Raw genomic sequence first — 17,243 nt, forward strand, 5'->3', positions numbered from 1 at the left:
CTGTGGTGAAGTCACAGCCTTCAGTATATCTATCACTGGAGCGACACACACCAAGCAACCTCCCATTGTCCTTCTCCCACCTCTCCGAGTCTCCACTGTCCATCATTCCACACTCTGCTTCCATGCGTACACATTATTTATCTCCCACTTCTAAGTGAGAACATGCAGAATTTGTCTTCCTGTGTCTGTTTTTACATATTGTTTTGGCCATTTGATGTCCCTTAAGATTTGATATGAATTTTAGAATGGGTTTTTCTATTTCTGCAAAACCACCATTGGGATGTTGACATGGACTGTATACCATCTACGGATCACTTTGGGTAGTACTGACAGATTAATATTGTCTTATCCATGAACATGGAATGCATTTCCATTTATTTATGTTTTCTTTAATTTCTTTCAGCAATATTTTGTAGTTTTCATTCTACAAGTCTTTCACTTTCTTAAGTCAGTTAATTCCTAAGTATTTTATTCTTTTTGATGCTATTGTAAATGGAATTGTTTCTATGATTTCCATTTTGGATTGTTCATTATTAGCATATAGAATGCAACCAATTTTTGTGTGTTGCTGAATTCATTTGTTAGAAATATTAGTTCCAGCAGTATTTTTTGTTATTGTGGGATCTTTAAGGTTTTCTACACATAAGATATCATCTGTGAACAGAGATAATTTTACTCCTTACTTTGCAATTTGGATGCCTTTTCTTTTTCTTGCCTAATTGGTTTGGACAGAATTTCCAGTACTATATTGAATAGAAGTGGTGAAACCTGGCATCCTTGCCTTGCTCCTGATATTAGAGGAAAAGCTTTCAGTCTTTCACAACAGAGTATGATTTTGCTGTTGATTTTTCATATGTGGCATTTATTATGTTGATGTAGTTTCACTGCATTCCTAGTTTGTTGGCTGTTTTTATCATGAAAAGTGTTGAGTTTTGTCAAATGCTTTTTCTACATCAATTGATTTTTTTCCCTTCATTCTATTAATGTGGTGTATTACAGTAATCAACTTAAGTATGTCGAACCATCCTTGCATTCCAGGAATAAATCCTACTTACTCATGGTGTATAATGCTGCTGCATTTAATATGCTGCTGAATTCATTTTGCTAGTACTTTGTTGAGGATTTCTGCATCAACGTTCATAATGAACATTGGCTTGTAGTTTACTTTTCTTGTTGTGTCTTTGTATGGCTTTCCTATCAGGCTAATGCTGGCCTCATAGAATGAGTTAACAGTGTTCCTTACTCTTCAGTTTTTTGAAAAAGTTTGAGAAGGATTGGTATTAGTTCTCCTCAAAATGGCTGGTAGAATTCACCAGTGAAGGTATCAGGTTTAGGGCTTTTCTCTGTTAGAAGACTTTGATTAGCGATTCAATCTCCTTACTAGTTATAGGGCTACTCAGTTCTACTTCTTTGTGATTTAGTCTTGGTAGTTTTTGAGTTTCTAGGAATGTGTCCACTTCATCTAGGTTATCCAGCATGTTGGTGTACAATTGTTCATAATACTCTCTTATAATCCTTTTTATTTCTGTAGAATCAGTACTAATGTCCCCACTTACATTTCTGACTTTAGTAATTTGAGTCTTGTTGTTTATTAGCCCATCTAGCTAATAGCTGGTCAATTTATGTTGATCTTTTAAAAAAATCAACTTTTGGTTGCATAATTTTTTCTATTTTTTTCTATTCTCCATTTTGTTATGTCTCTGCTCTAATCTTTATTATTATCTTCCTTCTGCTAGCTTTGGGTTTAGTTTGGTCATCTTTTTCCTTGAGATTTTTGTTTTTGTTTTTGTTTTTTAATGTAAGGACCTATAGCTATAAATTTCCCCCTTAGCACTACTTTTGCTGTGTTCCAAAGGCTTTGATATGTTATGTTTTCATTTTCATTAGTCTCTATGTATTTTTAAATTTCCCTCATTTCTTCTTCAGTCTATTAGTTAAGAATATGTTCTTTAATTTCCACAAATTTGTGAATTTTCTAGTTTTACTTCTGTTTTTGATTTCTAACTTCATCCCATTGTTGTTAGAGAAGACACTTAGTATGATATCTTTTAAAATCTACTGAGACTTAATCTGCGGCCTGACATATGGTCCATCCTAGAAAATGCTCCATGGGTACTTGAGAAGAATGTGTATGCTACAGTTGTTGGGTAGAGTGTTTTGTATATGCCTATTAGATCTAATAGGTTCATTGTGCTGTTTAAGTCCTCTGTTTCCTTATCTTCTGTTTTTCTACCCATTATTTAGAGGAGAGTATTGAAGTCTCCAACTATTACTGTAGAACTGTCTATTTCTTCCTTCAGTTTTGTCAGTTTTTGCTTCATATATTTTGGTCTCTTATTGGTCTGTGTAAATATATTTGGTATATCTTCTTACTGTACTGAACCTTTTATTAATGTACAATGGCCTTCTTTGTCTCTTGTAACCTTTTTTGATATAAAGTCTATTTTGTAAGATATTAGTCACCTCTGCTCTCTTTTGCTTACTGTTTGCTTGTTCTATATTTTCCATCCTTTCATTTTCAACCTGTTTGTGCCTCTGGATCTACACTGAGTTTCTTGTAGACAGGATGTCACTGGATCATGTGCTTTTATCCACTGTGCTAATCTCTCTTTTTATTACAGAGTTTAATCCATATACATACATACATATATACATTTATTTATTTGAGACAGGGTCTCATTCTATTGCTGGGCTAGAGTGTCGCAGTATCATTATAGCTCATGACAACCTCAAACTCTTGGGCTCAAGCGATCCTCCTGCCTCAGTCTCCTGAGCAGCCGGAACTACAGACACACACCACCACTCCTCGCTCATTTTTCCCCCCTTTTTCTGTAGAGACAGGTATCATTCTTGCTTAGGTGTCTCAAATTCCTTGCCTCAAGTTATCCTTCTGTCTCAGCCTCCCAAAGTGCTAGGATTACAAGTGTGAGGCAGGGACTTTCATCATCATTTTCTTCTTGAAGACCCATCAGGATTTCCTGGTGTTTCCTAACTGTGTCCAGAGGAAACACCTGAACAAGACCTGCGTGAGGTTCTGAAAGTGCTTTAGGAGAGAAACACAAAGAAAGTCGTTTTCATTATGAAATATTTTGGTTTCTCTCAAAAACTAGGAAAATGTTTTGACTTTTTCATGGTTTTTCTTATCTTTAGCCAAAAAGTAGAGATCTCCATGTGAATTTGAGAAAGCCATCGTTCTGAGCTTCCATGAGAATGTAAAATCAGGCCACTTCCAAAGATGAAGAATCTCTTGTAAAAGTAAGGCTCGTCATATCATGAGAAAAATCTCAAGTGCAAGGCCGGATCCTGGTATAAATGCGATCCACCTTCTATTTTTGCTTTCGCTGGCTTCTGTCCACCAGAGGCTCTCTCACAGCACGGGGCCTGCTTTCAGCTGTGCTCAGTTAACTGAAGAAAACGTCTGTCCACTCCCCAAACAGCCTTTCCCGGCAGCTCTCAAAACCCAGCTGCCATTGTTGGGATGGGAGCGGGCCAATTTCTCAGCCACGGCCGTGGCTCGCAAGCCACACTGGCAACGCCTGCAGCCAGGGAGTGGACTGTCTCTGCCTCAGAGAAGATTTTCAGACCAAAGAATGCTAAGAGTTGAAAAGGTGAGCACGGCTGAAAGTTAATGGTGATCTTTTTCCAACTAGACTGTGATCAGGGGTTGCATCTTCCTTAACTCAGTGGCTCCAGGCTTAGCACATCAACAACGAACTAACAAGTGCCCCAGAGATCTTCCTTCATAGACTCCTTCACAGAATCAAACATGCCCAGTAGTTTTTTTTTTAAACTTACTGGTCCCAGAAAAATAACTGGTATGGAGAATACGACACCTCCTGCTAAGAATGATGATCTCAAAATAAAACAGCCAACGAGCTACTATTCAACAATGCTGAATGTCTGCAGCAGGCTAATGTTTGGCCAGACTATTTGGTCACTGCTAAATTTGACTAAAGTCATTTTAGGCAAAAATCCTGACAATTAAGCAGGGTTACCTGGGACATGTCTCTCTATCAAAAACTTCAGGTACCCAGTCTCTCAAGTGTCTTCCAAAACATATATTGTGTATGGCAATGGTATTTAAGTACAGCAATTTTTAAAAGTTATTAACTTCCTAAACACATCCAAATGTCATTGCTGTTTTTAATAAAGAAAGCTAATACAAAAAGAAAAACTGGCAAATAACATGTAAGAAAATATATACATGTAAATAGTGTAATAAGAATAATGCTTATTGGCCCGGCGCAGTGGCTCACGCCTGCAATCCTAGTACTCTGGGAGGCTGAGGCAGGCGGATTGTTTGAGCTCAGGAGTTCGAGACCAGCCTGAGCAAGAGTGAGACCCCGTCTCTACTAAAAAAAATAGAAAGAAATTATCTGGACAACTAAAAATATATAGAAAAAATTAGCCGGGCATGGTGATGCATACCTGTAGTCCCAGCTACTCGGGAGGCTGAGACAGTAGGATCGCTTGAGCCCAGGAGTTTGAGGTTGCCGTGAGCTAGGCTGATGCCACAGCACTCACTCTAGCCAGGGCAACAGAGTGAGACTGTCTCAAAAAAAAAAAAAAAAAAAAAAAAAAAAAAAGAATAATGCTTATTAAGCACCAACCACGTGCCAGGAGCTGCTCTTGCACTATGGTCCAGAATTTCCCAAAATGGAGCTCCAAAATGCACATGAAACTAAAGAACACTCCATGAAGTTTTGCAAGAAAGACCCCTGCTTAACAAAGGCTTGTCCACATTTTTTAAAAAGGCTTCTCTCATGTATTACCTATTAAGATACTATGGAAAAATGTGCTTTGGAACACATTTTGGTAACAATCCCCTGGGTCCAGGGGTTCGATGTGTGGGATGCACCTAGGGTGCGGAAGCAAGATGACACAGATCCCAACTGCGACACACCTTCCTAGAGGGAAAGGTTACATATCCTGGTATTTCCGTGTGACGTGTTCATGGAGTGGCAGAGCAACGTAAGTGAAACACGAAAGACCAAACTGAGGCACTAAGCTCACTTAAGGGGGATCACAGAAAAATTCCAAGAGAGAAGGCATACGTGACTCCAGTCTTAAAGGCAGAAGGAGTAAGAAATGGGAGAGGTACCTGTTTCCGAAGAAAGCTCCCATCTTAGTGCTCAGAGATCTACTTTGATTATTTTCTAAGGTCAAAACACAATAGTGAATTTTATTCAGTGGATACTATGTGCTAGATGCTCAGCAGAATTAATCCAAGACTTTGTATTCAACATAGCTGTATACCCACCGGTCCCTCAAGAAAGTACACTTGAAAGAAACACTGTGAGCAAATGGATGAAGGTCCCACGTGGAAGTCTAGACATTTGAATTAGGAGTAAAGCACAGGCCTTGGAGTCAGACAAACCTGGGTTTGCACCCTGGCCCTGGCACACATCAACTGGGAGAGCTTAGACCAGCCGCTTTAATGTTCAGAGCTTTTTAGTTTGCTGATTTGTAAAAGGGAAAATGGTTATTCTCAACAAAGAGAACGCTTATTAAAACTGTGCAAGATAAGTATGTAAAGGGTCTAGCACAGGATTTGGAATACAGAAAGCACTCAATAAATGACTTAAAAGTTTTAATATGAGGTACAACAGAATGCACACACCTGCACTGTACGTCTTGATGAGATTTTTCATTTTTCCACACGACCCCACCCAGATGAAGATTTAAAACATGTCCAGCACCCCAAAAGGCCCCCACGTCCCCTCCCCTGTCAATATCCACCCTCCTACCCCAAGTGACACTATTCTGACTTCCATTACCATAGATGAATTTTGCCTGCCCCTGAGCTTCACATGAATGAATCATACAATATATGTTCTTTTTGAATCTGGCTTCTTTTGTTCAATATTATGCTAATGAGATTTATCCATCTGTTACACACAGTTCATTCTTCTTACTGCTGTACAGCATTCCATGGCATGAACACACCACAATTTAAGTATCTTTTCCACTACTGATGAACATGCAGGCTATTTCCACTTTGGGGCTCTTGGGAATAATTATGCTATGAACATTCTTGTACATGTCTTCTAACAGATACATGTATGCACTTCTCTTGGGGCTATAGATAGGGCAGAACTGCTGACTCACAGAGTAGGTATACATTTAGGGTCAGTAGGCACTGCCAGTTTCCCAAGCAATTATTCTCACCAGCAATGTATTAAATTTCAGGCTGCTCCATATCCTTGCCATCACTTGGTACTGACAGTGCTTTTATTAGCCATTTTGATGGGATCTAGTGGTTACTTATTGTGGATTAAATTTGCATTTCCCTGATAACTAATGATGTTCAGCTCATTCCATATGTTTATTGGCCATTTGGATTTCCTCTGTTGTGAAGTGGCATGCAAGTCTTCTGTCCATTTTATTTTATTTTAGAGACAGGATCTCACTGTCACCCAGGCTGGAGTGCAGTGGCATAATCATAGCTCACTGCAACCTCAAACTCCTGGGCTCAAGGGATCTTCCTGCCTCTGCCTCCCGAGTAGCTGGGACTACAGGTGCACACCAGCACACCCTGCTAGTTTAAAAATTTTTTTTTGCAGAGACAGGGTCTCACTATGTTGCCCAGGCTGGTCTTGAACTCCAGGCCTCAAGCAATCCTTCTGCCTTGGCTTCCTAAACTGCTGTGATTACAGGCGTGAGCCGTGATGCCCAGCCAATTTTTAAAAACTAAATTGTTTATCTTGTTTTGTAGAAGTCCTTAATATATTATGAGTCTTTTATCAGATATATTTAATGTAAGTATCTTTTCAAAGTCTTTCTCTTATAGTTAGTGCATTTTGGTTAGGCTTTTTGTGTCTTATTTAGGAAATCTTTGCCCAGCCCAAGATAATAACCATATTCTCCTGTGATTCTTCTAGAAGCTCTTTTGTTTTACTATTCACATTAAGGTCTATAATTCACCTTGAATTAACATTTCTGAATGGTGTGAAGTAGGCTGTAGGTTAGTTTCTTCCCATTATAGATATTAAATTGGTCCAACACCATTTATGGAAAAGATCATCCTTTTCTCACTGAACTGCAGTGGGGTCTTTGTTAAGTCTGTTTCTGGATTCTCTACCTATGGATTTTTTTTTTTTTTTTTAAGAGGGTCTTGCTCTGTCACCCAGGCTGGAGTGCAGCAGCACAATTACAGCTCACTGTAACCTTGAACTCCTGGGCTCAAGCGATCCTCGTGCCTTGGCCTCCCACAGTGCTGGGATTACATGAGCCACCACACCTGGCTGTTCTATGCTACTATTTAAGTTTGACCACTGACCCACAGTGCAATCATATAAGAAAATTTACCTTTTTCATAGGAATTAATAGCTATAATAGGATACTTGTACAAGAACACCTATTTATTGAGAAACTATATGCTGGGCACATATAAACATGATGACATTTCACATTTGGGGGTAGGTCCCATTGTATAGACAAAGCAACTAAAACTCACAGAGGTTAAGCGAGGTGCTCAGAAATCAAGAAGTGGAAGAACTTGGATTTAGGTCTGTCTGGCCTCAGCGCTGACGCCCTTGTACTGTGTTGTGCTTCCTCAACATAGGACTACTGGTAAAAATACTGTTTGGTTATTATTCCTATAAACTCTTACATTTCTGTATGCAAGGGAATTTTATTTTCTTACAAATGAGGTCTATCAATACCAAAAAAAAAAAAAAAATAGAAGAAATGAAGGAAGAAAAAAAGAAAGAAAAAAGAAAAAAAACCCCAAAAATCAAAACAATCAAATTTGCTCTCTTATTCTATCCCTGGCCCCACTCCCTCCCCCCAATAAAAACAATATGAAAAAAAAAAACCACATCAAGGACAACCGATCAAAACATAGATCAAAAAAGAATGAAAGAAAAACACTTCAAATAAAGTTCAGCTGCTTCTATTTGGAAACAACAACAAAAAATCCCACTTGCCACAACAAACTGACAAATAAGAAACTGACTCTGTGGTAGTGGAGCTGGAATTTTCCAGCGGCATCAGCTACTGTGTCATTACTGTGGGTGACCCAGAAATGAGTGAACAGCTGGGCACTTGCTGGGCTCATGTCTCCGAAGCAGCAACAGCCAGGGAAGTCCCTCAGAGCTAGCTCCTCTTTGAGCTGGCGCCTTGTCCCTGCAACTGGAATAGGAAGCCTCCCAGCCTCATCCCTGCCTCGCGGGAGTTTTCTGCTCTCGTCTGCTCTAATAGGCCTGCCTGACATTCCTAATCCCCAGGGTGGCCGAGAAAGTGGAAGTCTTCCACAGTCCCATCTGCAGATTTCCCACGGGGAACGAGCTGCTATCCGAAGGTACCACAGGCCCCTTCCATGGAGGAAGTTCATGGATAGGGCCAGTTTATCCAGAATGAACTGAGAATGGTGGTACTGTTATTAACTGATATTCAACACCAGCATTGATTCCTAGTCTTAGCACACCCAAAATATCTATTGCACTGCCAAACCAAGAATACTTAATTCACCAAAGAATCAAAGAATCCATGGGAGAAATTTCTCTTGTGCTTAGAACCCTCCCTGCCAAAAAATAAATACACACACACATACGCAAAGTTCACCAAGCTGTTGTTTGTTCATCTATTTGTTCTTCCCTTTGCCTATTCAGCTATCCATCTAAGAAATATTTACTATGTACAAGACAGTGGTATAATATATTGAGATAAAGGCCAGAAAAAAGGGGTCCTTGCACTCAAGAAACTTGGTCTAGAGGGTAATCAAGACATAGACACAAATATTTACAACCTGTATTAACTGAAGGAATAGAGCAGGTTCTAGCAGGGGACTGGCAGGGGCAACCTACCCAGGCTGGACTTGAGGGAAGGCTCCCTGAGGAAGAGACGCACGGCACTGGGCGTGAACACGAGGGCAACTCAGCCAGGGAGAGGAGCTCAGGCAGAGATCTGCACAGATGACTGCCCTGACGTGAGAACTTAGATCCACCTGAGACACAAAAAAGCAGGTGTACCTAGGGACTGCTGAAAGAGGGAGAGAACGGCACAGGATACAAATGAAGAGGAGCTTTTAGGATGTGACTGACTTTGGATTTATTCTAAAAACGATGGACAGTCTTGGAGGTGCTGTGAACAGGGCGTGTTTACGAGAGGTGGTGTGAGGGGTGGGTAGAGTCACGACAGAGAGGAATGATCCTATTTTGGCTTAAAAGATCATCAAACTGAATGCATGGGGAATCAAAAGTCACCTGGACATAGCAAGAACAGAAACCAAAAGATAAGTCAGGAAGATACTGCCCAAGTTCAGGGCAGAAATGACGAAGTGTGGACTGGATGATGGCAGCAGGGATGGAGGGGAGTGGAGGGACCCAGGATATGGTCTGAGGAGGAATCAACAAGACATGGCAACACTTTAGATGTGGGAGAATGAAAAAGGAAGAACATCATGAGCGACTCCAGGCTTCTGACCTGAGCAACTGCATGGACGGAGATGTCCTCTCATTGAGAAAGAGGGGACAGTTTTGAGGAAAGATATTAATACTGTCAACATGCTAAACTGGGAATGTCAGAAAGACAGCCAAACAAATTATTAAGTAGGGTGTGGCATATCCAAGTCTGGGACTCAGAGAGAGGCTCATTCTTGAGTTTGGAATCCACAGGTAAATAGACAGTATTTTAAACAGCCATGAGAATACTCAGAACAGAACTCTGCATCACCACCTCCTTGCCACCAGCCCGGGCCAAGCTGCCATCATCTCTCACCTGGATGACTGCCACAGCCTCCCAGAGGTCCCTTGCCATTCCATGGGCCCGGAAGAGTGTCTGGGATAAAAATGGGGTAATAAACATTAAATGAGTAAAGGAATAAATGGGTGGGATTACTTAGGGAGAACACGTAGAGTGAGAAGAGAGCCTCCAGCTCTGGAAGGCCCAGGAGCACTTCAACACTTAAAAGTTGGATAGAAGAGAAAGCAACAAAGGAGACTGAAAACGAGGAGCCAGAGACATTTAAAAAACCAAGCGAAGATAATATCATCAAAGCCAAGAAAAAAGGAGTATGCTAAGGAAGAAGTGATTAATCTTAAAAAGATTAAACCTTATATACAGTTTCAAATCTTATAAAATCTTATAGTTTTAACAAGATGAAGAAGTCATTGATTTTGGCAATACAGTGGTGATGGGTGACCATGAACAAATGATGACGCGTATGAACACATTCCTCTATCTCCACTCTGTTTTGAAGCCCCACTAGATTTTTTTAAAAGGCACAAACCCAAAAGAGCAAAAAGAATTTCAGAAGCTAAAAGGCAGATAGACAAGAAATAACAGACAGGGCTGTGGCTTACAGCTGTGAAAGGGCCTCTAGGAACTAACTTAGCAAGCCCAAGAAAGCTGACCTTGAGCCAGCAGTGAGAAAAACAGAGAAGCACTCACTTTGCAGAGCCCTCCCAAAGCTGAGGTACTGGTGACCACTTGTTCCTCTTTAATGGGAGACGAAGGTGCAAATTACAAGAGTTGTTTGTGAGTTTAAGAAGCAGCTGGACCCCAGTGCCTTTCCTTTTTCTCAAGGGAAGATTGGAAAATTCATTAATCTGATGAAGAGGGTAAAATAGAGACTCTCTGGCAAGGAGGATACACCAGGTACAGTTGAGGGTGGAAATAGTGGGATTAAGTGAAAGTATACATATTAAAATGTTGAGATCTTGTAGCTATCCCAACAAAATGCTGGCAATCAGGCATATGCTCTTCAGGAGGAGCTTAGAAAAATGGAAGCCAAAGAAAAACATTTTCAAACAAACTCAGATGGACCCACATTAAAAGAAATTCTAAAAGAAGGACTTTGGGCAGAAGAAAAATGATCCAAGATAGATGGATAGAGATATGAACACTTAAGGGCAGTGAAAGCGATAAATATGTGCATAGAGCTAAATGAACACTGACTATACAGAACAATAATATTTTATAGGGTTTAAAAAATAGAACTAAAATATACAACAAGAGCATATAAGTTTGAAGATGTTAAATGGTCCTGTATTATCTGGAAAGAAGGGTAAAAGTGTGCAATATATGAGACTTTGCCTAGTTAAGCATGCATGTTGCAATTTCTCAGGGAAGCGTTAATTGAAAAAGAATGAAGAATTTTTAAATTAGAAAAGGGCAAAAATTGGACTATTAAAAATAATCCAAAAGAAAGAAAGAGAGAAAAAGAAATGAAGATAGGAAGAACAAATAAAGAAGCTTAAGCATAATTACACCAGTAACTACAGTAAATGTAAATGGGCTAAATGCAATGGCCAAAAGGCAAAGATTATTGAACTAGATTTAAGAAAAAATAATCATGCATTGCTTAAGGATAGGGATATGTTCTGAGAAATGCATCACTGGGCAATTTCATCACTGTGCAAACATCATAGAGTATACTTACATAAACCTAGATGGTATAGAGCTAACTACACACCTAGGCTATATGGCATAGTCCATTGCTCCTAGATTATAAACGTGTACAGCATATTACTGTACTGAATACTGTAGGCAACTGTAACACAAATGTCATATTTGTGTATCTAAACATATAAAAGGTACACTAAAAATACAGTATTATAATCTTAAGGGACCACAGTCGTATATGTGGTATGTCATTGATTAAAATGTCATTATGCGGCACATGACTGTATATGCTGTTTACAAGAAACACATCTCATACAGAAAGGATGAAAATAAAAGGAATGAAAAGGTTATACCACGTAAATTCCAACCCAAAGCAAGGTAGGATAGCTACATTAATATTAGGCAAAAAAACAGTTAAAAAGGGTCACTTCGTATTGATAACAGGGCTATTTCTCAGGACCTGTTATACACCTTTACATAAAAACATTGCCTCGATACATATAAAGGGAAAATTTAAATAACTAAAAGGGAAATTAGACAAATCCATAATCATAGGGCTGACATTTTTTAAAGCCTCTCTCAGTAATGGACAAATCAAAGTAGACAAAAATACCAGTAAAAATATAAAAGTTTTAAATACCACCATTTACAAACTTGATCTAATGTTCATATATAAATTAGTGCACCCTACTACTGGAGAATAGACATACTATTCATGCACACATAGACCATTTGCAAATACTGACCATATACTGCATCATAGAGCAAGTCTCAATGAATTTCACAGGACAGAGGATATCAAGCACGGGTTCTCTGATCATAAAGCATTTATGCTAGAAATCAATCTCCAAAAGATAATTAGAAAATTCTTCTTTGTTTAGAAATTTAACAAATCATTTCTAAATAATCATTTCTAAATAATGAGTCAAAAAAGAAACCATAATAGAAATCAGAAAACACTTTTAAATGAATGGCAACAAAATAATACATCTAAAAATCCATGCAGTGGAGCTAAAGAAGTACATGGAAAAAAGTGAAAATTAATAATCCTAAATAAATGGAGACATATAACACCATGTTCATGGGTAGAAGACTCATCAGTACTGTATGTCAATCCTCATCAAATTCATTTTAGTCAATGCAATTTCAATGAATAACTCAGTATGCAGGGGGTTTTAAATTGTTTTTGTTGGTGGTAATTCTGTGTGTATGAGTGTGTGTGTACAGGTACATGCATGTATGTGTGTGCATGTGAGTGTAAATGTGTAAAATTTGACTAACTGGTTCTAAAACAGCCTGGAAGGAGTGTTGCTGTGGTTTTATCTATGGAGTAAGGTACATTCTGTAATCTGTAATATGTCCCTATTTGCTTTGGTGCTAGGATAGCCAGATTTTAATTTATGGCTCCTGTGTAAACACTGAATCTCTCTAGGCTGTCATGCTTCCTTATTTCTAATCATTCAACTATCATTCTTCCTCTGCTCTGATATTTTAGTATGTATCTCATATCTTATTATACATATTTTATGTCTTTAAAATCTGGTAGGTTTAATAAATAAAACTCCAAAGAATTACTAAATATATGTAACACTAAACATACTTGTAATATTTTATCTTTTCTTAAGGATTCAGAGGAGATCCAGGGATCCTACAGTGCCCCATTAACTGTCATTATAGAAGCCAGTTATTTATACAGATATCCATACAAATTTTTAAATTTATAATTCTGAATAATTTCTCCACTACATGAATATGTTTATATGGTTCCTCTGTATGTGCTGTCTCCTCTCAGTGACTCATACGGAGGGCGTATAGGGAAATGGCTAAGAATCAGGTACTGACAAATTTCGAACCAGAATCGAAATTCTGGTTCTGACCTTTGGACAAATCGGAGACTCAGTTTACTTCCTCATCTACAAGATGGGGAGGATTATGATAGTATCTGCTTCATGATGTTGTCAGGATTGAATAAGGTAATGGGTATAAACATATAATAAGGACCGAATGAATGTTTCATGAAAGAAGTGAATGAATGAATGAGTGTCTGGCACGGAGGATACCGAACGGAAGATGCTGGGAGCATCAATAGTTCCTAGCTTAGACCTCCAATGGGCTTGTGTGCTACAGCCGTTCTGTTTTTCGGTCTGCCAAAAGCCAAAGACCAGATATGAAAACCTTCTTCACCAGAAGGTCAATTCAGGGAACATAAAAGTAAACTGTGGGTGAATGTCTTTTTTCATAATAAATCATTTTTTAAATCAGGAAATGTAAGATCTGCAATTGCACCTGAACATTGTTATACTGCTTTCCTGTGACTGGTAGCTCTCTGTTTTTCTTTTCTCCTTCTTTTTTGGGGGGCTAAAAAATGTCTACACTCTTGAGTGAGCACAGCCTGCAATGACTAATGATGCAATGCAGTGATGAGACTTCGTTTTACCTGGAAGAAGAGTCTTCTATCTGGTCTTTTTCTGACTGATCTTATAAGCTACCGTACTCTTTAAAATAAGATTTTTTTTCTATTGCTAATCAGACAGACAATAGTATCTTTAGCACAATAAGCATTTCTCAGTCTACTCACTTTGAAACACATGATTTTCATCAGCTCCTTTTCTCTTCTTGGTAGAAGCCATAGATGGGGATTTTATTTTTAAAATGCCCCTTTCCAGTCTCCTCTGTCCGAGGCTGGGCTCCCCTCTGCCTCCTACAGGCTACATTCCTCAAGTCCTTACAGTGGCCTGTTTCACCCCACCCCTGCAGGCAATGGGCATAGGGACAAGCAGTGACCAGGGCAAGGGACAGGGCCCAGTTTGGCTCTCATCAAGGAAGTTCTTGAAATTAAATAGTAGGTTTTATCTCAAACCTAACCAGGCTGTATGTATCTGGTCCCTGGTTACTCACCACTGTACTAGACCAGTTTGGTGCAGCATGACTGCTTGGTAAAGTGGTAGGAAAGAAGCAAGGTCCTTGCAGAATACCCTCCAGCAAGGATGGCCAGCCCAAGGAAGGGCAAAGCCAGAGCTCCCAGCTTCAGCAGCAGAGGGCTGCAGGAGCTGCAGGACAGAACCTGTGAAAAATGAGAATTCAGTGCCACTGAAATGCTTCTCTCCATGGCTAGGGAGCCATAGTGTTCATGTTTCTATGTTGCCAAACTGTTATTAAAACGGTTTTTCTAAAGGACTGGATACTCAGAATCTCTACAGCAAAAAAATGTAAAATTTTTCATGTTTACTCCAAGGACCACATATACACTTTGGGAAGGTGACATTGGTGACATGCAGCACAGGGGCCAACTCTGCCTCAGAGTTTTAAAGCACTGCTTGGTAAGTAGCATGCTGGTTTGGAATGTTCTATTCACCTTGAAAATTCTAGCTTACTATACTGCAAAGGTTGCAGAAGTGCTATTCCAGCACCAGGACTTCAAGAAAGTGGTTTGGCTTTTAGAAACAAGCAAACAAGCATGGCAGCCATTACATACTGAATGAACACCAGGAAAGGGACTTGGTACACTAAGGTCCCTGGCTGTGAACTAATGCGTGGTGGCCCACATGCAAGGATACAGGGGTTACTGTCATCGATGTTGCAGCTGTCCAGGATCAAAGGAATGCCGTCCAGCTCATTTACCTAGAGACAAAGAAGATCAATTTACACACTGAAAACAGCCTGGTTAGGCTCAGAGATCACAGATGACTTGTTTCTCCTTTTTTATTTTCTTATTCAATGTTATCGTTATAATGTTTGTACAATTACCTGAAATACTTGTATCAATCCAGAAATATGTAAACAAAAAGTGTTTTTTCTTTTCTTTCCACCCTTCATCAAAAATGCTGGGGCAACTGGGTAGCCACATAAAAAAGGATAAAAGTAGATCACTAACTAACATAACTCACCAGGATAAACTCCAAGTGGATCTGAGATCTAAATGTAAAGAATGAAAATGTCCCAGTGATAGAAGAAAACATGAATTCTTTTTCTAAGCTGGGAATAGGAAAAAAAAAAAGCTTTCTGGCCAGGTGTGGTACCTCACAGCTGCAATCTCAGCACTTTGGGAGGCCCAGGCAGGAGGATCGCTTGAGCCCAGGAGTTCAAGGTTACAGTGTACTATGATCGTGCCACTGACCTCGGCTTGGGCAATAGAAAGAGAATCTGTCTTAAAAAAAAAAAAAAAAAAATCCACCCAGAAATTGGATGTGTTGGGGTACAGAGCACAATTTCATCTGGGGGTTTACGAAGGACTCCAAGAAGTGATGACGCCAACAAATACTTACTGTGTCCCTACTATGTATTTTATATATTTGGGAATACGAAAAGAACCTGTAAAAACTAAACCACCAACAATCCAATAAAAAATGGACACGACATATGAACAGGATTTCCTGTTCACAGAGGAAGACATGCAGACGAACTGCAAAGACGTGAGAATGTGCTCAGCCGTGCCCATAATAACAGAAAGGCAAATTTTAACTACACACAGCATTTCTCACCTGCCAGACTAACAAACAACCAAGTGCGACAACAAAAGCTATCGGTGAGGCTACAGAGAAACAGGCGCTTTCATATACTGCGAGTTAATGATAAATGGTACAACCCTGTGCAAGTGAACTGGGCAGGCTGCAGCAAAAGCACAGGGAACCCAGTAATCCCACTTCTAGGACTACAGATCAAAAACTACCACGTGAGATTACGTTTGGCACAAGGTTATTCACTGCAGCACAGCTTATTTTTTAATAACTGTTTTATTGAGATATACTTCATATACCATAAAATTCGCACCTTTAAAGAATACAATTTAGTAGTTTTTAGTGCATTCACAGTTGTGTGACCACCACCACTATCTAATTTTTGAACATTTTCATCACCCCAAAACAAACTCCATTAGCAGTCACTCCTCATTCTCCTCTACCCCCAGTCTTTGTCAACTACGAATCCACTTCTGTCTCCATGGATTTTCCTGTTCTGGACATTTCACATAAATGGAATCATATATGTGACCTTTTGTATCTGGCTTCTCTCACTTAGCATAATGTTCTCTAGGATCATCTGAGTTGTAGCATTTATCAGTACTTCATTCCTTTTTATGGCTAAATAATAAATAATCCATTGTGCAGACAGATCACATTTTATTTTTCCATTCATCCACTGATGCACATTTGAGTTGTTTCCACCTTTTGGCTATTATAATAATGCTGCTATGAACATGCATGTACATGTTTTTGAGTGGATATATGTATTTACTTTTCTTGGTTATACACCTAGGAGTTGAACTGCTGGATTGTATGATAACTCCATACTTGACATCTGAGGAACTGCAGGACTGTTTTCAAAGTAGCTGTGGCATTTTACATTCTCATTAGTACTCTATGAGGGTTCCAGCTTCTCTACAGTCTCACCAACATTTGGTATTGTCTGTCTTTTTTATTTAGCCATCCTTTTGGAAGTGAAGTGTTATGTGATGGCGGTTTCGATGTGCATTTCTCTGGTAACTAATGATGTCGACTGTAGCACAATTTGTGACAACAAAGATCTTGGAAACAAATGCAATGTGCGCCAACAGGGGCTGGCTCAATGAACTGTGGCGCAGACATAACTGACTGCTGCACAGCTGTGGAAATGCAGGGACAGATCACTGACAGACTGCTGCGGAGAGACCAGGACAGAGCAAGCACAGCACAGAAGGGCTTACATGAGAATTTTTTGTGTAATAAAGGAGAAGAAATGTACTTTTTTTTTATGTTTTGAAAAAGAAAGAATGAAGCGTTAAACCAAAACAGATAATGGTCATCCACAAGGTGAGGAAGAGAATGGGCAAAGGAAGCAGGAATGGGGACTCCATGAATGTATCTGTTCCTGTTGTATAATTTTGACTCTGGAATTCTAAGTGTTTTCTATAATTTTTAAAA

General features: G+C 39.3%; 1 protein-coding gene across 1 annotated transcript in view; it reads right to left on the reverse strand.

The window, feature by feature from the left end:
• Window positions 1-17,243, reverse strand: part of ATXN10 (ataxin 10) — a 163,883-nt gene that overhangs the window by 13,848 nt on the left and 132,792 nt on the right. The window contains exon 11 of the mRNA XM_012659791.1: window positions 14,904-14,967. Coding sequence (XP_012515245.1) covers window positions 14,904-14,967 — 64 coding nt within the window. The remainder of the gene's footprint in view (window positions 1-14,903; window positions 14,968-17,243) is intronic.

The sequence above is a fragment of the Propithecus coquereli genome, unplaced genomic scaffold (genome assembly GCF_000956105.1).
Source record: "Propithecus coquereli isolate 6110/MARCELLA unplaced genomic scaffold, Pcoq_1.0 Scaffold633, whole genome shotgun sequence".
Lineage (NCBI taxonomy): Eukaryota > Metazoa > Chordata > Mammalia > Primates > Indriidae > Propithecus > Propithecus coquereli.